Source organism: Neolamprologus multifasciatus, chromosome 13 (assembly GCF_963576455.1).
Source record: "Neolamprologus multifasciatus chromosome 13, fNeoMul1.2, whole genome shotgun sequence".
NCBI classification, from domain to species: domain Eukaryota; kingdom Metazoa; phylum Chordata; class Actinopteri; order Cichliformes; family Cichlidae; genus Neolamprologus; species Neolamprologus multifasciatus.
In genome coordinates this window covers 5,756,935-5,784,444 of record NC_140451.1, presented here as the reverse complement: position 1 = coordinate 5,784,444, position 27,510 = coordinate 5,756,935, and the positions used below count along the sequence as shown (strand labels likewise).

Sequence of the window (27,510 nt, the reverse complement as noted above, 5' to 3'; positions counted from 1 at the left end):
CAAGGCAGTGAGATATGTTGACTTCTTTATTTAATCATTTGTACTTGACTATTAGTTAGAACGTAGGCACAAAAAAGCAGCTGTTATCAGGTGGATTCAATTTTAAAAATTCATACCTCTGAGGAATGTAGTCAAATGCCTTCTCCAAGTCAGGATTTACCACATTAAAACTAAGAACTCCTGAAATTAGTAGCAAAATATGATTTGGTTGAAAAAATTCTATTAGTTAAAGAAATGTGTTAATTGCACTGTGTGCCGCTGCATTTGGACACCTTGCTCAGATTGGCTGACTGGACTGCCAACTAGAAAAAGCAGCGCTGAACAATATTCTTTTTTAAAGCCATTTTTTAGATTCCCTCACAAACTACCTCTGCTGCTCTCTTTTGAACCTAGACACCCTGCAGTCCGCCATTACCAACACCTCAGCTCCAGTCATCTTGCTACTTTTAATTCATATCTTCTTTTCTCAAGAAAAATCGTTCCTTCTTCTATACCAAGGAACCACTGTCAAGCCAGGCATTTCAGCCCGGGTGGGATATTAATGAGTTTACAAGGACCTTCCCGGTCTAATTATGTCGAGCAACTGCTGTCTCTTACTGGGCCACGGCTCCCGGAGGAGAACACAAATCTACCAGGCAAGCAAAACTCGCCTACTTTTGACAAAACACTCGACACACGAGGATACAAATAACGCCAGGCATCCTTCATTACCACCGCTGCGATGTCGCGGGCAAGATTAATACCACCGCCCAGCATCGCCACCCCAAATTTAACCTGAAAAATACTTGACTTTGGCATTAAGACAATGGCTATTAGTGAGGGTAGGATTGTGGAAGTGCAGAGATGAGGGACTACATCTTCGTGGGGAGATCGTGTAAGAGAGCTCCAAATACTGTAAGTACCATTAAAGTGATTGGATGTGACCTTTTTACAGGCTCAGCTATTTAACATGTTCATGAAAGTTTCTCCACCTTGCTGACATTTGAATAGTGACACCAGCACTGGAAAACAAAAACTCGAAAGCTATGTAACTCTGCCTCTTCTTCAACGGAAAAAAAGGGGAAATCTTGGGCTTCTTTGAATTTTATACTATATTGACTTGTAGTTTGTTTTTTTTTTAATTTGTCATGGTTTATAGGATAAATAAAAGCAAATATGAAGCATTTTTCTTGGCCTCAAATGAGCTAAACAATTCAATTATTTATATAGTGAATGATCAAATCGCATGCCCCCTATATTACAATTTAATATAAAAGAGAGAACTAGAATTATTAAGAAAAACATCAACAACATCATTAATTAACAATTAAGGCATATTTTTCCATTAAAATGCAAAAACCTATGGTATTTCAGTGGTACTGGTGCCAAATCCAAGTATTTTTATCTCACAAAAGTCATATCTAGAACTGATGAAATATCAGCCGATCCTGCAGACCACAGGGTAAAATGTTTCAGGGCCCCAAAGCCAGAGCATCTCTTGAGTGATTATTAAACATAAATCAAAAGTGGGAATGTAATGGTGTCTCTACCTAGTTTCTTTCCTATCTGGATATATCATCCCACTACATATATTGTATTATACATATCTACCTTAACCAAATGTTTTATTTTTTTTATAGTATTCTATAAAAAAATAAAACATTTGGTTGGAAGCCTAACTACATTTTCTTTGTGTAATATACTTAAGCCATCTTGAGTGGCACCTTAATAACACCTTATTCTTTTACACTGTTATGGTTGTTTAGTTAATATCAACCAAAATTAGCAGATTCCTGCAGAATAGCTAAGAGCTAGGTTGTGTGTCATGGCCTCCATTCTTGCTAACATTATCTTTAGAAAAATCATATCTGAGTGAAATGCTAATTGTCTAGATTGTCACATGCGTTCACCTTCTAATGTAATCCATGAGCATACCTTATGTAAAATAACAAATAATGCTGATTTTTAACCAGCAACGCATCACATAACAGTACATCTGCTTTCTACAGTAATGTAAGATGGGGGTGGTTAGCCAGCTAGCTGTTGTCAATATAGCTAGCAATACTCAGATACAATTCAGTTCAATTAAATTGTATTTATACAGCGCCAATTCACAACAACAGTCACTTCAAGGCGCTTTATATTGTAAGGTAGGCCCTACAATAATACATTCAGAGAAAAAGCCAACAATCCTACCCCTTATGAGCAAGCACTTTGGTGCAAGTGGGAAGGAAAAACTCCCTTTTAACATGAAGAAACTGGCAGAACCAGGCTCAGGGAGGGGCGGCCATCTGCCGCAACCGTTTGGGGAGGGAGAAGGAAGACAGGATAAAAGACAGCTGTGTGAATGGCAGATACTGAGAAAGGCTAGTCTTTCACTACTGTACAAGAGACATGAAGTACGCTACATATTACACAGGAAGACGAAAGGCTAAATATATATTTTAAATATATATATTGGGCCAGAATTAAGGAAGAAATAAAAGAACTAATTGAAAAAATTCAAAGATACCATTTCTCTTTGTTTTCTCTATTCTGTTCATCCACCTGTTTTCAGTCCTCCACTTCTGACATGTTGACCATTCTGTTGCCATGAAATTCAATTTAACTGAATTTTCCACAGACATCAGTTTCAGTCTAGCAGAAGTAACTGATACAAGTTTGATCAAAGTTTGAACAGAAGGAGCTGAAGTGCCGCAGCTCGTTCAGAGTATGTCCACTTTGCAAACCGTGAATGACTATTGAAATGCGGCTCTGAGAACCAAATGACATCACCGCCATACCTTATGCAAATATCCTGTAGGATCCATTACACAGCAGGAGAGATAAGTGCGTCCAGAGCGGAGCAAGGCCCACTCACACTCACAGCTAACCTCTTGTACATTATATTTTCACTCTCTCACTAACACACAGTGGGTAGCGCATTAGGCATAAGTTTGCTCACACACGTACACACACACTTATCTCTCCCTTCTAATACAGAAATAAGACACTTGACACTGCAGTGATGGCAGTGACACCGTGCATGGTGGAGGTGATGGAGTATAATGGCCTTTTAAATTCGTATTCCCAAAGAGAGCGAAAAAGAGTAAGGTTAGCGTTAAGCTACCTCTGACTTCATCTGTACTTAGAGGTTGTATTTACATCCAGCACAAGCTAACCGAAGGATGGCAGTTTTATATTTGCTTTTGTAGGTCAGCTAAAAGCAAAAAGTGTCATAGCTGCATTACTAGCTAGCGCCATATTTTTAACAACGGGCTATAAAACTGTTGAACCCATGCCACAATCTATTTCACATAAACATTTGGGTGTGTTCAAAAAACTACACATGGCACCTAGATAGCAACATTATTTTTACAAAAAGGTTATTTTAGAATTAGTTTTATTTACCTTTAATACTGAATTTTCTTTATAACAAGAGTTTGATTTCCTTTTTAACATTTGGTTAGGCATGGGACAGCAACACCTTTCTTTTTGCTTTAAGATTTTTAGAAATGAGCTCATCATTGGTCTTCCCTCTCCTTTGACGGCATATCATGCCATCATCTTGCAACCTTATGAGTTCATTTCCATTCATGGTTTTCCATGAATGGAAATGTTTCCAATGGGCTTTGGTCCACTTTCTTGGGAGTCAGTGTCTGTGGATTTCCCCTTGAAGACTTTAACTTTATTACTTGCAGATTAAATTAATGAAGTTCTTCCAGTGAGAAAATATGAAGCCCCAAACCTGCATCACTTAGCGCAAGAGATGAAGATGTTTCTGGAAGATGCGGGAGTTTTTTTAGTAAATTGAGAGTACATAAAGATGAAAACATTTGTGCAGAATTCCAGTCTGCAAATAAATGAAAATCTGCCTAAAAAAATAATCGGTAAATGTGAAGTTAAATATTTTTTAGGAATCAATAAGAGATTAATTGCCACTCAAAATATTATTAAGGACACCTCACCTAAAGGTTGAATTAAGTTATATAATAACTTCTAATTATATAATTAAGTTATTTGGCTACTACAATGACCTGTGTAGTAGCCAAAATATAAATATAATCCCAATATCTTTCAATATAAGCAGTAAGATTGCCTGTAGGTATATCTTCTGTCTTCGGTCCTCATTAGATGACACACAATTTAAGTCCAGTGCCAATGTTCAGTGACTATGCGGATAATAGTGCTCTCAATGTAGTCATCCAGAAAAGAGCATCATAGAGTAGGTTTGCACATAGCTTGTTCCCTCTTTGTGCCAGATATGAGGCTTGTAAATTTAGAACCTGTAACAGAACTGCATTCAAGGTTTTCCTTCTTATTAACATTATGGAAAACAAGATTTTCAATCATGTTGAAAATATCCCAGTGTTATTTGGAATGTGGTGATTTCTAAAGTCACAAATATAACCTTAGTTTATATTTGTTTGGGTCTGCTACTTTTCAAATTTACTTGAAATCTACCTGATCAGCTCAGTCACAAATAAACACAAATAAATTAGAACATTAAAATATTTTTCAAAAACACAAAGACCAACTGCACCAGTGTGAGAACAGTGCAGATAATAGAAATAGGTGATTTCCCAGTGACGCTGTGTCCTACACAGTGTATCCAGGCAATATTATAACTTAAACCAAATATATATGTTTATATGATGTTTCCAATAATGAGAACACATTTGCGGCCTCAGTCACACAGACTTTGACCCTAGTTGGCAGCCCCCTGGCAACTTCAAGTCACTAGGGTGGGCGCAGAGCCATGGCAGGGTTGGCGCAGTATGAAAAGGAAAAAATCAAAACGCTTGGACACTGCTAGCATGGGGCGCCCACAGAAAGGCATAGCAGGAGATGAAGCATCGCTGAAAAGGTTTCCAAAGCAACTTCATTTTAAGCCAAAGACTAGAAAATATGGTGAAGCAAATCTTCCCTTTGGTTTCACCTGCACAAGTGCCAAGGTAGGTCTCCCCTGCAGAATTGGTTTTCCCTTCGCTGGGAGCATGCTGGGCTGTTTAAATCACGGACAAACAGCATCCCACATTCTTGATTTTTAGTTCACAAACACTTGTTATAATGACTAACTACTCCTGACATTTTGGAGATGTTAGGTCTTTATACAGTAAAGTTACAGCAGGATACAAATAACATCAGGCTGATCCTGCCACGATTTGTTCCCCCTGTCTAAATCCTGGACAAACAGGATCCCACAGCTGTTTATGTTTTTAATCCCATTTTGCACAGAGAGATTTTTTTGAAAAATGCATTGATAGCAATGTTGAATATTATTACACATGAAAAAAAAAACAATTACATGTAAAATAATCACACCGTGACGCCTCTGCCTTTGTAAATGGAGGGACAGTAACTGCGTGTAAAACCTGCAGATGGTCATATTAACAGTATTTTGTCTCTATCTGCCATTCTGCAATTCATCTCATGTAAACAATAACGTGGCGCACAGCGTGACGTGAAAAAAGGCACATACCGTTGACGTTGTGTGACAAACTCTGTATTCCTCTTCCACACGTAAACGCAAAAAAGGAGTTTTAAAAAATCTCCATTTTCGGTGATTCGAAACGCCGTTTACGTGGACGAAACAGCTGCGTTTTCGAAAATACCCGTGTAGGTGCAGACGTAGCGTAAATTAGTTAGCAGTTTATTTTCTTACTACCTGTAATTTATTGCAGATTACTTGTATTTTCTTAATTGTTTACTAAATGTTTGAGGTGTGAAATAAACCGCAATGGAGCAAAATATGGGTGTGTGTGGTTGGAGGATGTGCGTGCGTGCGTCCACGTACAGGGGGTAGGGGGGCGCGAACATTTTTCTTGTAAAACAAAGGGGGGCCCAGCAAAAAAAGTTTGGGAACCACTGCATTAATGTAATAAAGTGGTTAGCCTACTCAACGTAAATTACACAGAACAACATTAAGCTACTCACGCAGAGAAGAACGGCTGCTGCTGCCATCATCATTCAATTCAATTCAATTCAATTTTTCAATTCAATTTTATTTATATAGCGCCAAATCACAACAAATGTCGCCTCAAGGCGCTTCATAGATACAGAGAAAAGCCCAACAATCATATGACCCCCTATGAGCAAGCACTTTGGCGACAGTGGGAAGGAAAAACTCCCTTTTAACAGGAAGAAACCTCCGGCAGAACCAGGCTCAGGGAGGGGCGGCCATCTGCTGCGACCGGTTGGGGTGAGAGAAGGAAGACAGGATAAAGACATGCTGTGGAAGAGAGACAGAGATTAATAACAGATACGATTCAATACAGAGAGGTCTGTTAATACATAGTGAGTGAGAAAGGTGACTGGAAAGGAAAAACTCAATGCATCATGGGAATCCCCCGGCAGCCTACATCTATTGCAGCATAACTAAGGGAGGATTCAGGGTCACCTGGTCCAGCCCTAACTATATGCTTTAGCAAAAAGGAAGGTTTTAAGCCTAATCTTAAAAGTAGAGATAGTGTCTGTCTCCTGAATCCAAACTGGAAGCTGGTTCCACAGAAGAGGGGCCTGAAAACTGAAGGCTCTCCCTCCCATTCTACTTTTAAATACTCTAGGAACAACAAGTAGGCCTGCAGAGCGAGAGCGAAGTGCTCTAATAGGGTGATATGGTACTACAAGGTCATTAAGATAAGATGGGGCCTGATTATTTAAGACCTTGTATGTGAGGAGCAGGATTTTGAATTCAATTCTGGATTTAACAGGAAGCCAATGAAGGGAAGCCAAAACAGGAGAAATATGCTCTCTCTTTCTAGTCCCTGTCAGTACTCTTGCTGCAGCATTTTGGATTAACTGAAGGCTTTTCAGTGAGTTTTTTGGACATCCTGATAATAATGAATTGCAGTAGTCTAGCCTGGAAGTAATAAATGCATGAACTAGTTTTTCAGCGTCACTCTGAGACAGGATATTTCTAATTTTAGAGATGTTGCGCAAATGGAAGAACGCAGTCTTACATATTTGTTTAATATGTGCGTTGAAGGACATATCCTGGTCAAAAAGGACTCCAAGGTTCCTCACAGTGTTACTGGAGGCCAAGGTAATGCCATCCAGAGTAAGAATCTGGTTAGATACCATATTTCTAAGCTTTTCAGCGCCGAGTACAATGACCTCAGTTTTATCTGAGTTAAGAAGCAGAAAGTTAGTGGCCATCCAAGTCTTTATGTCTTTAAGACATTCCTGCAGTTTAACTAATTGGTGTGTGTTATCTGGCTTCATGGACAGATAGAGCTGGGTGTCATCTGCATAGCAGTGAAAATGTATGCTATGTCTTCTAATGATGCTGCCTAGGGGAAGCATGTATAATGTAAACAGAATTGGTCCTAGCACCGAACCCTGTGGAACTCCATAATTAACCTCAGTGTGTGAAGAGGACTCTCCATTTACATGCACAAATTGGAGTCTATTAGATAGATATGATACAAACCACTGCAGTGCAATACCTGTAATACCTACAGCATGTTCTAATCGCTCTAATAGAATATTATGGTCGACAGTATCGAATGCTGCACTAAGGTCAAGAAGGACAAGCACAGAGATGAGTCCACTGTCAGAGGCCATAAGAAGATCATTTGTAACCTTCAATAAAGCTGTTTCTGTGCTGTGATGAACTCTGAAACCTGACTGAAACTCTTCAAATAAACCATTCCTCTGCAGATGATCTGTTAGCTGTTTGACAACTACTCTTTCAAGGATTTTTGATATGAAAGGAAGGTTGGAGATTGGCCTATAATTAGCTAAGACTGCTGGGTCTAGAGATGACTTTTTGAGTAAAGGTTTAACTGCAGCCACCTTGAAGGCCTGTGGTACATAGCCGATTATTAGAGATAGGTTGATCATATACTGTATAAGATCGAAGAATTAATCAATGGCAGGACTTCTTTGATCCTCTTTGATCATCCTCATCATTTCTGCTACACTGGCAGGGCTAGGGGCCAGGACTCTCCTCTTCGGGTTTTTGGGGGATTTTGCTAACTCCAGGTCCGATAACAGGCACCACACCCGCAGTAGATGTGCACGGTGTGAGGGCTCGCAGCAAGCTATCAAATGCAGCGCATTTCTCGGCTTTTAAAAAAACGCTATACGTCGCCAGGTGTTTCATCAGATCCGAGGTGTTACCTCCTTTGCACAGTATCACAGTATCACCTTAAAGCACTTGTTGCAGGCTGCTGAGTTTGCATATTTTGTTGTGAAGTACAGCCAGACTTCGCCTTGGGTATTTTTAATTTGTAGCTCTGCTTTAAAAGAACGTACGTACCTGGGCCCGCCTGCTATCCTCGGAAACGTAAAATGATTGGCTAGAATCTAAAGTGTATCACATCTCAGGGGGAAAAAAAGCACCGCTGCGCTGCTTTTCGGTCTGGTTACTACCATTTATGTCAGAACTGGTGCCATCATGGCACCGGATACCGGTACCCATCCCTAGTGGCTACCAGGCGGTTGCCAACCAGTCTGCATTCCTGTGTGCAAACTGTCTCCTGTTGTGTGTAGTGATGGTAAATTCAATTCTTATTACTGAATCAAGTTTCAATGAGTCACTCACCAAAGTAAATCAGGTTTTTTGAGTCATTTAAGTCACTGAGTCAGTTGTCCAGAGAGTGCAAAAAATGTACATTTTTACTTAATTTATTTCTCTTTTCATGTAAATCCTACTGCTAAGATGAGTGATTGAAAAAGAAAAACAACTGTTTTTATAGAGCAAAAAAGAGCAAAAAAAAAAAGATTTCTAAAGGGAACATTTATTTTATTTATTTGTATTTTATTTGTATTTTCCTCAAATGTGTCAAATATATATTTATATATATATCTAAATGTCCACTGAGCTGTGAGCCAGGGGGCGGTAATGCGCCTTAACATTGGTTGCCAACCAAGAAGAAGAAGAAGCTGTGAGCCAGGAGGGAGGGGGTGAGTGAGTGAGTGAGTGAGTGGTCATGTCCAAATTCATGGGCTGCATCCTCCTGAGGACCCGGCCCACGTAGACCGCAAAGGTCGGGTAGGCCGGAAGTAAACGGCTGTGAAATTGGACGGTCTAGCCTTCTGATTAGCGTCACCGCTGTCTCTGTGCAGTTTAATAAACTCAGCCGTCTGCTCCTTGCTATCTAAAATATAACAGGACACTGGCGTAAATTCTCGACCGTCTCACACTTCTGTTTAATCAGTTTTCTGTTTGATGTTTATTCAGCTGTGTGAAAACCAAGGAGCAACCCACCCGAGGGATTAATAAAGTTTTATTTTATCTAATCTAATCTAATAACTTTAATCTCAGCCAAACCGATTTACTCACGAACAAATAAAACACTGAAAAAAGCCCAACAATAACATTTTTAGGTTGTCTAAGTGACTTATATATTACGTTTAACCTGAGTAGCGAAACTCCGCGGTGATCTGAAAATGATGTGCCGGGAGTTGTGCCGTTCTCGGCGGCTTCAGTGACCATCGAGCTGGTGGATAGCAGACGTCTCCGAAAACGTCGAAGCACTTTTGCAAATAAGCGATATCTTGATAAACCGAGCAGATATTTGATGTTTACACAGGTACTTTATCGCCTGAAAATATGTTAAAAGTTTATTTTGTGACCCAGAAAGATTAATAAGAGTAATTTTAAAACTTAGTAGCGGCCGCCATTATTGGAAACTGGAGTTTGGCTGGGCCGCGCTATGAATTCTGGGATATGGTGGGCCACGAAGGACACACCCGACTCATCCTTCAAATTCGGGGAAAAGGAGGACGCATTTGTCGGCTGCATTCGGAGGAGTCTACGAATTTGGACAGTCTTTGGCGCGTCGCTGTGACGTAATCGGTCTACAAAAGCGTCCTCAGGAGGATGCAGCCCATGAATCTGGACACAACCAGTGATTCGCTTACGCTACGATTCAGCACAGTAAGGGAGGGGGTGAGTGAGTGAGGGATTCGCTTACGCTACGATCAGTATTGCCAACTAGCGACTTTGTCGCTATATTTAGCGAGTTTTCAGACCCCCTTAGCAACTAGCGACAAATCTGGCGGCTTTTTCTGGTGTTATTGGAGACTTATTTATGACGACATTTGACGTGAAAACGCATATCGCTCTTACTCTCAACAAGCAGCGGGTGCTGCCATGGCCACCTCGCCCGTTCCAAAGCGCTCACGGGCGGAGGATAGTCCTCCCCCAGTTGCTATCAGGGCAGGAGATGTTCACACCTATGCGTCCAAACTGCAAATGAATCGCGCATGAGCGAAGCCGCTGCTCCCGCACTGACTGTAACGCAGTCAGTTCTTCTTTTACTGTTATGCTGTTTTGTGGATCACAAGGTTTAAAACTACTTATAAACACACACACACAAAGTAACTCCACCAGAGTGCCTATTTCGGATTACTTTTGCTGGTCCAAGCCCAGGTCAAGGAGCAGGGTTGGAATTGTGACATTGAAAAAAACAATAATTGCTAAAAGAAATTCAATTTGTATTTCTAAATAAACTCTAATTTACTCTAAGGTTACAATTACATTATCATGAGCAATTATGCAAATTAGGCAATGACATCATTTAGCGACTTTTAGGACAGCCAATAGCGATTTTCCTTACTGAGGAGTTGGCAACACTGGCTACGATTCAGCATAGTAAGGGAGGGGGTGAGTAACTCAAATGTGTTGTTAGCATGATAGCTGAGCGATGCTACTGTGAACCAAGGAGCTATTGTCTTGATGTGAGCTTTCTACTCAGGGGTTTTTCTTCCAGTTCAGAGCAGAAATGTTTTTGTTAAGAAACTGGTCAGTGAGTCAGTTGGGCTGGTGAATCATGATTCACGAGTCAGTAAAGTGATTCTTGAGTATTGAACGATTCGTTCATGATTCACACATCACTAGACTTGTTCTAACCTATTGTCTCAAGTGCAAAAGACTGGAAAGAAATAGGAAAGGGAGAGATGTCATATTGTCTAATAATGGGTAATAACAGTGCATAATTTAAGACATTTGCTCCAGGAAGCTCAGTGTTACACTGGATCATGCATATGTAAAGCCACAGAAAACTAATTTCAGCTGGTTAATGACTCTGTGATGTAAGTGTAATTTTTGAAAATTATTTTTACTCATTTTCCTGTGGAACACATTGAAATGAATCATGAGAACCCATTTTAAATATGACACATAAACTAGCCTAATAAGTACCTATACTACAGGTGCATCTCTACCAAAACATGAAGTCGTGTGTTGTTTAAAAGCTCCGTGTTCCAATATACTCTGTTGTATAGTAGTTGAGCCCATAGTTCAACTTCATCCTAAGACCTTCTAATAGATTTATCTGTCCCTGTCTGATGTTTTTCTAAAGCAAAGAATATTATATTTGTATTAATGGCAAGACATAACAGAGGAAGCTCAGTGCTGAAGCCAAAGAAAAGTAGATGTGATGTGCTCTTCAGATTGAGTTATAATAAATTAACAGAGATTAAAAAAGGATACATTACAGGGATACTGAAGTTAAAAAAGGATACACACAGCACCTTTATCTTTCAACAACATCAACCCTTCCACTGGCATGACTAGAGATATAAAAAGAGAGGGATGAGAGAGGGGTCAGTGCTGGCCACTCTGTTTTTTTCTCACGCCTCAATAATAGATGTTTTAAAGTTTAAGTGCTGCCAGAGGGCTGCGAGCCCTGCTGTTCATTAAGTCAGCCACTGCCATGGAGCAGCATTTACATCGACAGTGCTCTGAACGCCTGCTCTGTCTGAGCAATTACATCTACTCTAAAGTGCTGGATAACAGTCAGGGACAGGAGAGGAGTGGAGAGAAGAGGAGAGAAGGACGAAAAAAGGAGAGGAAGACAAGAGTAGAGATGCTAGGCTGAAAACGAAGAATGTCATAATGGAGAGAAAGAAAGGAATAAACAACTCTTACCCATACCAACACACACGCACACATGCTTCGGGTAACATTAAAGCACCATGAGACACCAGCAGCTCACACGACAAAACAACAGCCTTCACATTCGTCACCGCACACTCCCTCCGAAAAACACAATCAGTTGCTTATGTAGCCACGAGACGGGAGGCAGGGAGGATGGCCCTCGGCGACATATGTGTTCCATCATGCTTGTCACAACAACACGTTTCATCTGCTAAATACACTCCACCAGACAACAAATCCGCCAGAACGCTAAGAGCAACACAAATTTGTTTACAGACGAAGTGACGTCTCACAAATACATCCAGAGGTAGACGGCAGACAACAGAGACAGATAATGCTGGTGCTGCTAGCACTTCTTTCACTTGTAATCCCTTCGGCATCTATTGATGAACAAAGAAACGGGATTTAAAGATCTTTGAATTTGCTGCTTTTTAACTAATTTCACATAGAATGCTTCATGTTTTATGCGTCCTTTTTAAGTTGCCACTCCTAAATATCCATAATCAGGCTTCTCCTTAAAATGGAGAAAAGTAATGACAAAGAGGCAACTAGGGGAAAGTCAGAAAGGCACTACACATTACACACACACAATTCAATTCAGTTCCATTTTATTTATACAACACCAAATCACAACCACAATAATACAACAGAGAAAAACCCAACAATCATATGACCCCCTATGAGCAAGCACTTTGGCGACAGTGGGAAGGAAAAACTCCCTTTAAACAGGAAGAAACCTGCAGCAGAACCAGGCTCATGGAGGGGCGGGGCCATCTGCTGTGACTAGCTGAAGTTAGGGGAGGAAATATTAGAAAACTGTATGTTTTGTATATAACTACTAAATAAATATATGTTCACATTAGTTGGGGAAGCACTAAGGGGTAGGGCTGCATGACACTTTAGCTAAATAAGCGCAGTTTTAGAAACTAGAAGACGTTTAACAAGTAAAAATTAACCTAGCCCTAACTGTAAACATATTTTCTGTAACTATGTTGGTTTTTGTGTATTCTCTGTGGGATGAAGGAAGATCATAGTGAAGTCAGTAACAAAATCATTATGAAAAAAATTCAATTAACCAAAAATACCTGTTTGATTTTTTTTTTTCTATTGGAGTGTGGAGTTCCTGTCAGAACAGAGCAGGAATCAAACATTTAAGACAATGATCACATGCATTCACATGCTGCATGAATGGAGGAGGTCATCTCTGAGCAGTTGTTGCAAAGTGGCTTGCATAAGCACACCAAATATGGAATAAAGGAGCTTAAATAGCATAGTCTCTATGAGATAGTTGAATTGGATAAGAAATGCATCAGTTCACTGCATTAAGATTAGTTCATCTGATTTCTGATCATGCTTACCTGCAACCAACACAATTTTGGGTGACATTTAATGTGACTTGTTCAGATGTTAGTGTGTACATTGATTTTAAACACCTAATCACTTTTTATGTAGCCAGCCACATATATAGTAGACCAAACATGGAGGAGAAGAGAACTCATAGGTGTTTGAGTGCCGTGGAGACTCATTTTAATTTGTGTCTGCACCTTCAGACTCAAGATATGAAGGTTCATAACTGTTTTATCTGTTTTATCAGCAGGGTCCCATTCAACAAAGGAGGAAAAATGCAAAGGGAAGGGGCAACATAACTGTTACATACACTTCAAAGAAAGGTTCACTAACAGCAGCTAACAACTGCAAAAACAGAACTACACTCACTACAGATGAATGGCAGCCAGAGTTGTTTGTCCTGCAGCACCCACCATAGATAGGATTAACTTGAACTGGGAGGAGTAAGAAAATAGATCTGATCTCCTTACTGAGAGTTTAAGAATCTTGTGTTTGATTAGAGCCACCATTATCTATAAATGTAACACAAAAACACTATAAAGCTCCCAGCTGAGTTTCCTTTGCCATTTTCCTTAAACATTATGTGTCACCATGTTCTTAAGAAGTGAGATTTGGTTGTAACAGACTTACTGTAGAAGCTTGTCTACACATGGATGTATATAAGAAGGGATTGGCCAGGGGACTGGGATGCCCGAGGGCATGTGTTAGAAAGGTAAAAAATGACAGGGCTTGAAAAGTTAAGTGGAAATACATTAGGCACAGGGTAGAGGAAGAGGTCTGGGGAACAATGACAATCTCAACAAATAAATCCAAATCTTTCTTCATGGATAGATACAGATAGACCTGCGGGAGAAAATATCTTTTTTGGTAAATTGGGTGAAGTGACCCTTTAAGTGATTAAATGATGCTCACTGACATGAAAAATGAGGAGGAAAAATGAACATTTCAGCATCAAGAAAAAGTGCTGACAGGTTAATTGGTCAGTGAATGTTGAGCAGCTTCACATTAGACAGACAGCAATTGCACTCTGTCCAGAACGAGTCCTGTTTCATATTAGTATAATTGATGGAATGCAACTGATGGGTGGTCTGTTTTTTTCTTTTTCTCTTTTTTTATGACAGAAAAATGTTGCTTTAGGCTCAGTGCTCCAAACATTATTGCGCTGTACAAATTTGCCACACCACAAAACTCATTTGTCCATGTTGTCTCAACTTGGCTGTATGCCTGAGCGCATTTGAAAACCCCATTTGGAGATGTTTTTCGGGAATAAAATAGTACAATGCTTAAGAAAAAAAAATCCTATTTAGTGGGAGTTTGTCTTTGTGAGCGTGGCGTCATGCTAAAAACCCTATTTTCGCCGGGAACGGCCACCCTATCACAAACTCTGCAGGGGAGCCACATTAGAGGTAATGTCATCCACAGTTTAGCCCTCCACTCCTCATTCCTCCATCTCTCCCCTAATGAACTCCCACTGAATTACCACTTCACCAGCGCCCTGCCTTTTTATGATTCTATTTGTTTATCTATCTCTGATTTCCTCCCTCGTCTTCCTCTGCCGCCCGGGCACACACCGGCTCTTTAATTTTATTGGCCACCGTTAGCGAGCTGCGAGTCGAGGCGTTTGGCTCGTCAGATAACCCCCCACCACCGCCGCCACACACACGCACACACATCGAAACCACCTCCACTCCGTTTGCTGAGATTAGCATTAGCAGATTAGGGTGTTCATCAGTCAGACGAGGTGGTGGTAGTGGTGGTGGCGGTGGGGGGGGGACCCCCGTCGTGACAGGCCGCGGCAAAATCGCACAAACCTCTCTGGAAGGCATTGTGGCGTAATTGAATGCGCAATAATTTCCCTCCATTAATACATCTCTCATATCGCGGCTTACGCACAAAATGTCCACATTATCTGTTGCACTTTGTTAATGTCTTCACTCCTTAACAGTACATTTAATAGCACGAGTGAAGCGGAGTGAGCGAGCAAGTGCAGAAAGAACATCTGAAAGGCGTTTCATTTTTCATTAATCTATTCTAAGTAGGTGTCAAAGAAAATGGAAAGAATGATCACAACTCCAGCTGTTCATGCGATGGCTGCCAAACTTTTGTGGATTCGCTAACACTGACTGATAGCTGCCCGACAGGGGACGGCTATTAATGTGGCTTCCTGTTTAGTCTGAATTATTGTCCCTTTTTATGTTTTTAGGGCTGAATCGGGAGAATTTAAAATCTCTTCTGTTCCCACAAACTTTTTTTTCTTTTTTTTGTTTTTTTAATAACCACTTGTCTTATTGGTGCATGAAGCCATGAACAGAAACAGATGCAGCAAATATAAAACAGCAGTACAGACACCAGAGACAACCCAAACGCTTACTCATACTACACCAGTATGTAGTATATTCATCCTGGCTTTCACCTTAAAATCACTCAGTAATGTTGCAGCGCATGAAAGCAACTATCCAGAATTTTAGATTATGTTCCTTTAGCAGAGTAGCAATGTCTATTTAGATTTGCAGGCTGTATTTACATTGACTATATTCTTTTTTAGGAAATGCACTCAAAGATTGTCCAGGCATATATGACCAGCTTTGACGGCCCCTCTGGTGCATCTTAGGGATTTATGAGACACGTGTGTAGTTCATTTAGTTTTGAATGTGTTCTCATTAATAACATCAAAGGTATTTTTTAATGCATTTTTATTATGAAATTGAAAATATGTTTTGCAAGAGTGTCCACAAAATTGCGTACAGCAAAATATACAAAGTCAGATGGGAGCAGATCAAGGATGGCCTTGTAAATAAGAATATGCCAGCTGCTGAATCTATGGAAGGATGCTATATTATCTATTGTGTCACTGCTGATGAGAGAGAATAAATATGACATTCTGAAGGACATTTTACATTATTCTACAATATGGACTAATGATTAGGGAATGCGACTGTCATTTTGTGATAATGGTTTTTCAACTATCACTGATCCCATTCTCATTTAGAGCACTTCAAATACTGTTGGCAGAAATAGTCACAGGGTTTACTTCAGCATCAAAGCTGGGACACAATCATTACTCACTATTCCAGTCATTCACAGCTAGATACCTGGACGAAGGGCACCTCAGGGTTAGGGTTAAACCTAGCTCTTTTTATTAAGCATAATTACACTAAAGCCCTACAGTCCTATGAGCATTTACACCCTTGAGCTCTTCCTAAAGCTTGTTTGGGTGCTTATAAAACTAAACTGTGAGTGAAATACATCAAAGACCATAAACATCAGTTTCCATTGATTAACGATGTTAAAGATGGTAAGTAAACATTAATTATCACTTAACTGTAAATAGCAAATAATTCAGTAATTCAATAATTAAGTTCAGTTTACCGGTAATTAGGCATAAATTAACACATAAATATATATACATTTATATAGATATATATATATGCTCACCATTATCCAGGTAAGAACACGCTATCACCTATGATCCAATCCATTCTCTAGTATGCATCCTGGTGAAACATGGTCCAGGTGTGGGTCCAGTCCACCACCGAGCTTTTCATTCCAGCTGGCGTCCTAAAATCAAACCAAAATAAAAGCATTTTTTAAAAATACATCTAAAGGCAAATTGTAATGATCTGTGCTGTTATTCCAGAATGCAGTTTGTAATGTAAAAATAGTTTGTGCAGGTGAAAGCCACTAGATTTGTACATGACACTGACTTTTCTCTCATAACAATATAACGTTTTTCCTCGAACATCTTGACATTTTCAAATTCTTTTCATAGACGTCTACGCCACCATTTAATCAAAAAGCAGAAGAAGAATCCTTTTCAACAAAAAGTTAAGATGCCTGAAGCGACTCAAAGGCTCCCATAAAACTCAGGTTTTTGTTTTCTGTTCGTAATTTACCGTACAGCTTTGTTGCCATTATGCGTGCCATAACTGGATAATAACTTCACCTAAGCATCCATGGATCTCACTGTGCTCTTCTCTAATATCTGCACCATTGTTTTGTTTCTTCTTTTATTGTTTTTGTTTCCATCTGCTCCATGGCCAACTTAGTTATTGTGCCAAGTTATCTACAGTCTCCATGCTTCAACGTGTTCATAAACACACAAACGTCAGAGTAAACTGAAATCACACAGTTGCCACTCGTGCTTGATCCCGTAAATGTTGCCATGGTTTTGCAGCCTAGCGACCTGTGTGTGTGAATGATTTACACATACACACTCACCTTTAATTCTTTCCTTTCAGCAGCCTGCAAACACTCAGGGATAAGTGCTTGACGTGCTGGTCGAACAATAGACATATTACCTCTGGCGGTGATTGCTGGTGGGAGTATTGGTGTGTTTGTGTATATATGCTGTTAGCTTGTGTGTGGACAGACAAAAAAAAAAAAAAAAAGAAAAACAGGTGGGAGGTACTACACGTTGAAAAGGAGATAACAGGACAACTTATAATTAAAATGACTGATTTTCTTCATGTAATTGTTTATCAGATAAATATTTTTAATGATTTTTTTCTATTTGCTGTAACCAGGACTTTAAAAACATGGTTTAAAAAAATAAAACATTTGAAGATACGTTTGCCTCACAAAATGCAATGATTTCATTAACTGAAACTCAAATGTTTCACTATTACAGTTTGTCCACACTGGTTGAAAAAGGTCCAGTTTAAGCTGCATTGATGAGCAATTATAACAAATGGTGTCGGTACTGAAAAGACAAAACCTGGAATCTGACCACATTTCTTTTCAGAGAGTTTCTTGGGTGTTTTGTTTTTCAATCTAATACACAGCAGCAACATGCGAACAGCAAGGAAAATATATACAAAAACACAAAATGTTCTTATAAACACAAAGAGCAGAAAGATAAAGAACCAGGATAGAGGACAAAAAGACAGCTACCTCCATCCATGATGATTAAGTAAAAGAATACAACTGAAACATAACACAAGCCATTATACAACTGGTCTATTTCTTTTCTGCTGTCACCTGAGGAGTGAACTATGAAGCAGCTTCAACACCCTGTAGCTGTTTGTGTTAGTTGACAGATAACATAAAGGGTGTCACACTGGAGGTCCTAAACTTTGTTTGTCTCTACATCAGTTTGTATGCCCACTTAATCTATTGTTTGACTCCTCTTCTGCATAAAATGAACTAATGACATGATCAGAGAAACTACTGATAGAGATCTATAAAGAATATAAAGGGAAAGAAGAAGACAAGAGAGCAATTATTTGTAATGCATCTCATGTGAAACTTTAAACCTGATTTAATAAAACATCGCATGTGGGTCTGACACTGTCACATAGATTGATGTACTGTGTTAAATCTACTCTGTGGCTATGGTGTAGCCCTATGAACAACATGTCTGCAAGCACTTGCCAATTATGTATGGAGTGGTAGTGAAACCTAAAAAATACTATGATGCAAACTGGAAATATAGCCTGGTAGAAATAACCTTCAAAGTAAAAACCTTTACCACTGCAGCAACACATTTCCAAAAATGCAACTTTTACTTTGAAGGGAAACATTTACATCATTTACATCACACTTTTCACAGTTTCACTAATCAGTGAGTTTGCGGAGCAGGTTTCTTCTGTTCAAACTACAGGTGGCCATAGCAACCTACTAGCCACCAAAGCAGTTACAAGAACCGTTTCAGTGCAGCACTGTGTATCTCTTTGCAGTCGGTTTCAGCTTGCAACTGTCAACAACCTCCAGCAACCACTTGCCAACCTGTCAGGCAATGCAAGCATGTGTCCAACGGGTCTGCAGGCTAATGTGTTTAGTATGAGTTATCGTGCTGATCTCGCCACCTTTGTGATGCTGACTTTGGACTTAGCATACCTTACTGATCCACCAGCTCATTCAATTGTGGCCAAATAACAAAGTAGAAGAAAAGAACTGAACAATGCTAATAACAGAATGCACATTAAAAACAATATACAAACGGTACATATAATATATAAAAGATAAATGAAGTGAAATTGCATAAAACTGTACACCAAACAGGGATGTGCAGTAGAAACAAAGGGAGGATGTGAATAACTTGCACTTATCAATCAGCAGTAAACTATAACTGTAATTAACCTAAAGAGGCCTCCTATATATTGCATAGTAAAAAAAAATAAATAAGTAAAATCAAAATCAATAAAAAAAAACAACACTCCTCAGCTTATGTAAAATTCTACAGGCACACTCATAACCTGCATTTTTCTCAATTACTAAGTTCTTAAGTTCAATCTATTAATATGAGAGTTATCAAGAGAGCAAGTCTTTATACAAAGTCATCAGAAGTTGGGACTGATCTAATTGGTGTATCTTTGTCATAGAAACCTGAGAGTCTGTGCGTGACAACACAGGTGAGCCACCTCACACTTAAGGCCACTGGTCTGCAACATGAATGGAAGGATGTGGAAACTAATCCCACCATGAGTCCATCAGATACCTGTTAACACATCTGTAAGCTTGAATTGATAAAACCCAAAAGAAAAGGTGATAAAACAATTGCTTTAAAATGGTATTCTACTCAGATAAATACATGTGAAGTTTAGTGATGGAGGTGTGTAAATAATTCTCTCTTAGTGTGTTTCATGATTTCCTCAGTGAATTATCAGCATACATTTGTGCGCCTGTTTCTCTGTGTATTTGGGACCTTGTCATTTGTGTGTGCAGCACATGTGTGTGCGGCCTTGCTCAGGGAAGCGCACCGCCCCGCGGATGACACTCAGAATGCATTATAACCATTAATGAAAAAGTTAATGGGGCATTTTCTTACATATCAATTTACATTTGACTATCTGGGTGCACAAATGATGTCTGGGCGGTTGCGGCCAACACCACTCCGCACCAAAACAGGGAGGTCTAATGTGTTTTTGTGGACATCAAATGTTGTGAATAATGACGCATCCACTGAATGCAAATCAGATGACACTTGATAGGCCACGATCAACAGTGCCTGCATGCAAACTTTCATGAACAGACACAATGAAAGAGAGGAAACAGAGAGAGTTGCTACTGACAAAACATGTTCCTACTGCATTACACCTTTCACACATAGACTGTACATAAAAGATGAACATGCTACTGTGTCATTGCACCTTAGTTGTGGATTTCACATTCTGAGGTCTCAACATTCACAGATTGGATGCCGCATTGTTTTGGAGGCAAAAATGACCAGATTTGGACAAAGAGCAGCGTGGAGGCTAGCAATGTTGCCTCATAGCAAGAAGATCCTATGTTGGAATCCTCCGGTCAGCTGGGGCCTTTCGCTGTAGAGTTTGCATGTTCCCTCTCATGGCTGTGTGCACTCTGTCCCACAGTACAAAGATATGCTTGTTAGGTTTATTAGTGATTCCAAGGTATAAGTGAAAAATGAGCATGAATGGTTGTTTGTCTTCCTGGTAATCTGTCCAGGGTTTACTTCTGACCCTTTGACAGCTGGGATCGACTCCAACCTCTCTGCAACTATGAATTTGGATAAGCAGAAGAAAATGGATGGATAGATGCATGGCTAAAGCACTTGCTAAGGCAAACAAGTACAGTTAGCAAGTTGCACTCATCAACGTACGGGTGCTGTGCTGTTTGTTTTACTAACTAGTAGCTATTAAACTGCTATAATTTTACTAACCAAACCTCAAGCACAGACTTTTTGGATAGTTTATTGGTACAGTTAGAAACAGAGAAAACCATACAATTTTTCTCCAATTTTTCTACAATTGTATTGTTGGTGCTCAAAAGGCACCAACAATACAAACACAGTCAAATGGTCCAGTTCAGCGGCTCAAATAAGTGGAGACAATGACAGGTTGCCTGACCAAAGCCTAGAGCTTCCTGTGTCAGTGACAAGCAGCAACAATGTCCCTAACTTGCAATGAAGAGGAAACTATCCAGACATGCTGTTAAATACTGTTTTGTTCGACATTTAACATAAGAGTTTATGCATATCCTTTTGTGATTGGAGAAAGTGCAGCTTATAGGACTTACTTTTTCAGATACTGCCTTTTGCTTTCACATATGCAAAGCAATTTTTGTTATCTTGCTTTAATGACGCACTCACAAATCAAAATGTATGTGGAACACCACTCTCTCTGACACACACACACACACACCAGCAAGGACTCTATGTTATGCTTCTCAAAGCATGACAGTTCTGTATTCAAATACATTATTGTCATAATTATTATTATTCTATATGGGAACATTATGTGGTTCTACATTTTGTACCCTGTAGGGTTCCCCTGCAGGGAATTGGTGAGACTGTCTATTAGGGAACCATTTTCCCAAGATGTGGTGACATACATATGCATGTGTATCAGTGTAAAGTTAGCAATTTGACTGCAATAAGGCAATCCATTTGTTAAATCTGACGTGATTATCCGGGAAGTCACAGACAGTCAACACCAAGAGGTTGAGAAATCTTTCATAGTGCACGTCTATCTTTTTATTCTCTTTTTCATTTCCCCCCAAAAATGTATTTAACACAATTCAGTGAACTGCATACTGATCTTCAAGCATAGAAACAAAATTTTCATCCTACTGCGCTAGTATCAATCCATTACCAGTACCAGTGTTGGTATCACTGCTATTGAAATTTGGCTCAATCCGCCCACCTCAGAGACAAACACCATTATACAGCAAAAAGAAGATGCCAAAAGACAGGCCAAACTTTAGCCAACAGAAACAATGAGAAGTTTTATCCAGAACACGCATTTAGTCAATAATATGTTGGCGCATGATCTGGATTAGTTGCTATGGAAAAAGTCCCGAGCCAAGGCTTAATGTGCACACTGAAATCCAAAACACAGTTTTCAAATATTTGGTGTCTGGGATGCTGTGAGCACATGGGCTGTAATGTACACCGTGACCTTCTAAAAAATTAGGATGCTCAGTCATCCAGGTAAGGAAATCCCAGCTTAAATATGAGTTTAAAGATGTGCCCACATAAATAGTGCTAATAAAAAAAAAAAGAAATGGCTCAAGAATGACCACTAATTATTTTTGAGGGACTTGTTTCTATTAAATTAAAAAATAATCTCAACAATCAGACAACCCGTATGGGTGAGGACTTGGCAAAAGTGGGAAGGAAAAACTCCCTTTTGAAAGATGGAACCCTCCAGTAGAACCAGGCTCAGGCAGGGAGTTTATGCATTTATATCTTATGCATACTAATACCTACTAATATTTAATAGTGTGAAAAAACACTTACTGTCACGGCTGGCGGGGTGAGCCGTGTGGTGTGGAGGAAACGGGGGACCCAAAATGCAGACAGCGATAAGATGATGAGAGTGAGGGTTTATTTACAGTATACAAATAACAGAACTGAAAGCAGGACAGAACATAACCTAAACTGGGTGAGCTAAATAACAAACCGGATCATACAAATGGGGTGGGAGGCAGAGAGACACAGACGAGGAACAGACACCATGAAACACAGACGAGCCGACAACGAACACAGACCGACACCCACTATAAATACACACATCAGGTAATCAGGAAATGGCACACAGGAGGGGACACAGCTGGAACTAATGGACATAACGAGACACAACCCTACAAAGTAAAACAGGAAACACACAGACTGTTTTACATAACAACACGAGGACATGAACAGAGCACCGAGGGAGACGCAGGTAGGGAAGATAAACACAACCAAACCCCAACCACCAGAATAAACTAGAAAATACTAATAACAAACTCAAAACGCTGGGTCACCGACCCAGGACCATGACAGTACCCCCCCCTCAAGGGCTGGCTCCAGACAGCCCAACAGAAACACAAAACCCCCCCCCAAAACCCAAAAACGACCCGACCAGGGCGGGCGGCGGGGGACCAGGACGGAGGGACCACAACCAAACAAAAAACAAGCTCCAGCGGGCCAAACGAATTGTCCAAAACACAACACATACTGGAGTTCCTGAACAGGGTCCCAAAACATAGTTCAGGAGGCCGGCCATGCACACGGCAGCGGCGACAACGGGGAAACAGTTCAGGAGGCCGGCCATGCACACGGCAGCGGCGACGACGGGGAAACAGTTCAGGAGGCCGGCCATGCACACGGCAGCGGCGACAACGGGGAAACAGTTCAGGAGGCCGGCCATGCACACGGCAGCGGCGATGACGGGGAAACAGTTCAGGCGGCCGACCGTGCGGACGGCGGCGGCGGCGAGAAAACAGTTCAGGAGGCCGACCGTGCACGCGGCAGCGGCGGCGACGGGGAAACAGGTCAGGCGGCCGACCGTGCGGACAGCAACGGCGGCGATGGGGAAACAGATCAGGCGGCCGACCGTGCGGACAGCAACGGCGGCGGCGACACAAGTCCGGAGGCCGGCCGCATGGAAGGTAGCGGCGGCCTTTGGGAGGTCGTCCATATCGACGACGACGCCCAACAAGCGGCCTGGCAGACGACCGCCGATGTCGAGGCGGCAGTTTGGGACCTGAAGGCTGCGTGGCCTTCGCAGCACCAGACGAGATGGAAGCTGAACCAGAACCAGACGAGGCGGAGGCAGAGGCTGGACCAGGCGAGGCGGAGGCAGAGGCTGGACCAGGCGAGGCGGAGGCAGAGGCTGGACCAGGCGAGGCGGAGGCAGAGGCTGGACCAGGCGAGGCGGAGGCAGAGGCTGGACCAGGCGAGGCTGATGCAGAGGCTGGACCAGACGACGGCGTGGGTGAAGCCGGAGCTGGACCAGACGACGGCGTGGGTGAAGCCGGAGCTGGACCAGACGACGGCGTGGGTGAAGCCGGAGCTGGACCAGGTGACGGCGTGGGTGAAGCCGAGGCTGCAGCTGGCGAGGACGAAGACACGGAGGAGGCTGCAGCTGGCGAGGACGACGAAGACACGGAGGAGGCTGCAGCTGGCGAGGACGAAGACACGGAGGCTGCAGCTGGCGAGGATGAAGCCGCTGATGCTGCCGGCGGTGTGGATGAAGCAGCAGCCGGCGAGGATGATGAGGCTGCAGCTGGCGGCTGGACGGGCTCCTCGGGCCCTCCAGCTGACGAGGCAGGAAGCTGGCTGGGTTCTCCTGAACGTCCAGCTGACGAGTCTTGGGGCTGGACGGGCTCCTCGGGCCCTCCAGCGGACGAGTCTTGGGGCTGGACGGGCTCCTCGGGCCCTCCAGCGGACGAGACTTGAGGCTGGACGGGCTCCTCGGGCCCTCCAGCTGACGAGACTTGAGGCTGGACGGGCTCCTCGGGCCCTCCAGCGGACGGAACAGGCGGCTGGACGGGCTCCTCGGGCCCTCCAGCGGACGGAACAGGCGGCTGGACGGGCTCCTCGGGCCCTCCAGCGGACGAGACAGGCGGCTGGACGGGCTCCTCGGGCCCTCCAGCGGACGAGACAGGAGGCTGGACGGGCTCCTCGGGCCCTCCAGCTGACGGGACAGGAGGCTGGACGGGCTCCTCGGGCCCTCCAGCTGACGGGACAGGAGGCTGGACGGGCTCCTCGGGCCCTCCAGCTGACGGGACAGGGGGCTGGACGGGCTCCTCGGGCCCTCCAGCGAGAATAGTCACAGGACCAGCGGGCACAGGGGCCCCTGGCGGGCGCAGAACAGAACCAGCAGGCGCGGAGACCTCTGGCAGGCGCAGAACAGAACCAGCAGGCGCGGAGACCTCTGGCGGGCGCAGAACAGAACCAGCAGGCGCACGGGCCTCTGGCAGGAACGGATCAGAACCAGCAGGCGCACGGGCCTCTGGCAGGAACGGATCAGAACCAGCAGGCGCACGGGCCTCTGGCAGGAACGGATCAGAACCAGCAGGCGCACGGGCCTCTGGCAGGAACAAATCAGAACCAGCAGGCGCACGGGCCTCTGGCAGGAACAGATCAGAACCAGCAGGCGCACGGGCCTCTGGCAAACACAAGGCTGACTGCAGCTGCACCGAGCATTGACTCAGCTCAGGCAGCGACAGCCGGGTGCAGTCCTCAGCTGGCTTCTTTACCTCCAGGGGTCCAGAGTCTGCTGGGGGCTGAAACCCAGCCTCTGGGGAGGCCCTGGAGTGCATCTCAGAACTGGCCAGCTCTTGAGGAGTGTTTTCAGGATTGTTTGGTGTGTCTCTCTGCAAAAAATGCGTAATAGAAAAAGAGTCCAAAACGGGAGGCAGAGACGCAGCCTGCTGTACAGAGGGAGTCGGTGAAGATGGCATAGATGACTGGGCTAGTGGGGATACCGGGGGCCGAGCTGAATGCTGCTGTGCAGCTAAACGAGCTTGCGGCTGTGCGGCTAAACGAGCTTGCGGCTGTGCAGCAGGCTCAAAAAACACAGCCCCGGTATAAACAGTCACACGGTCTGGCGAAACAGACCGAGTGTCTTTTCCACTCACCACAGCCGGCAACTCAGAACTCTCGGGGCCCGGCTGTGGTGATGGGCGTCGGCGGCGTAAACGTCGCTTCCTTCTTGGAGATGGCTCCGATCGGCCGGGTAATTCCACATCCGGCGGGCCGGGCCGCAGATTCCCCGGCGGGCAGTGCAAGACATTCACCGCCGGGCTGGGTCGGGAAGCGGTAGCAGCTGGAGGGTGAAGGTGAAGTTCGTGCAGAATGAAGTCCTGTGCGAGCGGGTGAAGTGAGTCCAGTAGCCAGGGGTGAGCAGAAATAAGCTGCTGTAGCCTGGCTTCCACAGCGCGGTGAAATTCCTCCCCCTCATGCTCAAGCCATAGGTTAACTAACCTCGAAACGGAGTCAATCACCCCCTCCCGAAACTCCTGGGAGGGTGCGGATGCTGCTGGGTCCATGTTTGGTCGGCTCGTACTGTCACGGCTGGCGGGGTGAGCCGTGTGGTGTGGAGGAAACGGAGGACCCAAAATGCAGACAGCGATAAGATGATGAGAGTGAGGGTTTATTTACAGTATACAAATAACAGAACTGAAAGCAGGACAGAACATAACCTAAACTGGGTGAGCTAAATAACAAACCGGATCATACAAATGGGGTGGGAGGCAGAGAGACACAGACGAGGAACAGACACCATGAAACACAGACGAGCCGACAACGAACACAGACCGACACCCACTATAAATACACACATCAGGTAATCAGGAAATGGCACACAGGAGGGGACACAGCTGGAACTAATGGACATAACGAGACACAACCCTACAAAGTAAAACAGGAAACACACAGACTGTTTTACATAACAACACGAGGACATGAACAGAGCACCGAGGGAGACGCAGGTAGGGAAAATAAACACAACCAAACCCCAACCACCAGAATAAACTAGAAAATACTAATAACAAACTCAAAACGCCGGGTCACCGACCCAGGACCATGACACTTTCACTGTCACCATATTGTCATTTTAAAACGAGACATCATGAGTGAGGTGTAATTGTTGCTGAGAAACCAATTGCTACAATGTAGCACAATTGCTACATTGTAGCTACAATGTAGCACAACTGAGCACAATTGTGCTACAATGTAGCTACAATGTAGCACAACTGAGCACAATTGTGCTACAATGTAGCTACAATGTAGCACAACTGAGCACAATTGTGCTACAATGTAACGCAATATATGATAAAACCATGGACACTTTATGACTAATTTATTCAAGTCACAACGCTGAGGTCTGTTTTTTCCACTGGAGTCAGATTTCTTGTTTTCAACCAGACGAGTCGCCCCTGACCACATCACAGTTATTAGAACCTTTTAAAAACACTTTCAGGAGGATACCTGCAAAAAAGACACAAGTCACTAGAGTTTGGTAATGTAAGTAGATTTCTTATGTGAATCCAATTCTATTTCTAATTAGAATTTATGTCTGTTGGTAAATGGGTGAATGTTTCAGTAATGATCAAATCTGGCCCTGTGGTTATTGTTGGAACCAACTGTCGCTATATCTTTCTCCCAGGTTAAAAACTGTTGCTCCAGCTTGGACTGGAAGGGTTTGTGGTGGGAATGAGAATTAGACACTCCAAGTCCGAGGCCATAATTCTCAACAGGAAAAGTGTGGAGTTCCCACTCTGGGTCAGGGAAGAGTTCCCGCTCCAAGTAGAGAAATTTAAAGAGTTTATGATTCTGTTCACGAGTGGGGGAAGAAGGACATTGACAGAAAGAGGTGGCTGGGAACAAACTGCAACAGACTGCACAGAAAAAAAAAATTTATTGATATTTGTTGAGCTATTGCATTGAAAAGGACCTGCCACAACATATTACTCCATTTATGCTCGCGCCTCTTCTATAGCTAGTGCTGAAGTATCGCAATTTATGGAAATATGTAGAGAAATTCTGGTTCTTATAGTTCCGGCCCACTTTAACTCTTGAATATAGCGCCATCGGTGTTGCATAAATTACATAGTTTTGCCTGTTTCCTCTCTTTGTGTACAATAAGGTC

At 42.7% G+C, this 27,510-nt stretch overlaps 2 protein-coding genes across 11 annotated transcripts in view; both read right to left on the bottom strand.

Moving 5' to 3' along the window:
- Positions 1-27,510, bottom strand: part of LOC146504921 (uncharacterized) — a 483,966-nt gene that overhangs the window by 338,739 nt on the left and 117,717 nt on the right. For all 10 annotated transcript variants that reach the window (XR_014877737.1, XR_014877738.1, XM_085183493.1 and 7 more), the window contains exon 4: positions 16,631-16,753. Coding sequence is in view for 8 of the 10 variants with exons in the window: in XM_085183488.1 (XP_085039614.1) it covers positions 16,678-16,753 (76 nt within the window). In the remaining 2 variants the exon portion in view is untranslated. The remainder of the gene's footprint in view (positions 1-16,630; positions 16,754-27,510) is intronic.
- LOC146504922 (uncharacterized) lies at positions 19,980-26,550 on the bottom strand. The gene is made up of 5 exons (XM_085183541.1): positions 25,499-26,550; positions 24,958-25,327; positions 24,647-24,723; positions 23,329-24,274; positions 19,980-20,152 (listed from the first exon to the last, which is right to left on the bottom strand). Exons 1-5 carry the CDS (start codon positions 25,907-25,909, stop codon positions 19,980-19,982), a joined length of 1,977 nt encoding a protein of 658 aa, XP_085039667.1. The 5' UTR covers positions 25,910-26,550.

Bases quoted from the DNA above. Each gene is read 5' to 3' on its own strand.
- LOC146504922 (XM_085183541.1), bottom strand. From the start codon at position 25,909: ATGGACCCAGCAGCATCCGCACCCTCCCAGGAGTTTCGGGAGGGGGTG. The intron at 25,328-25,498 runs GTGAGTGGAAAA...CCACTAGCCCAG, and splicing joins GTTCTGAGTTGCCGGCTGTG to TCATCTATGCCATCTTCACC. The intron at 20,153-23,328 runs GTCGGCCGCCTG...TGTTCATGAAAG, and splicing joins CCGCCGCCGCCGTCCGCACG to TTTGCATGCAGGCACTGTTG.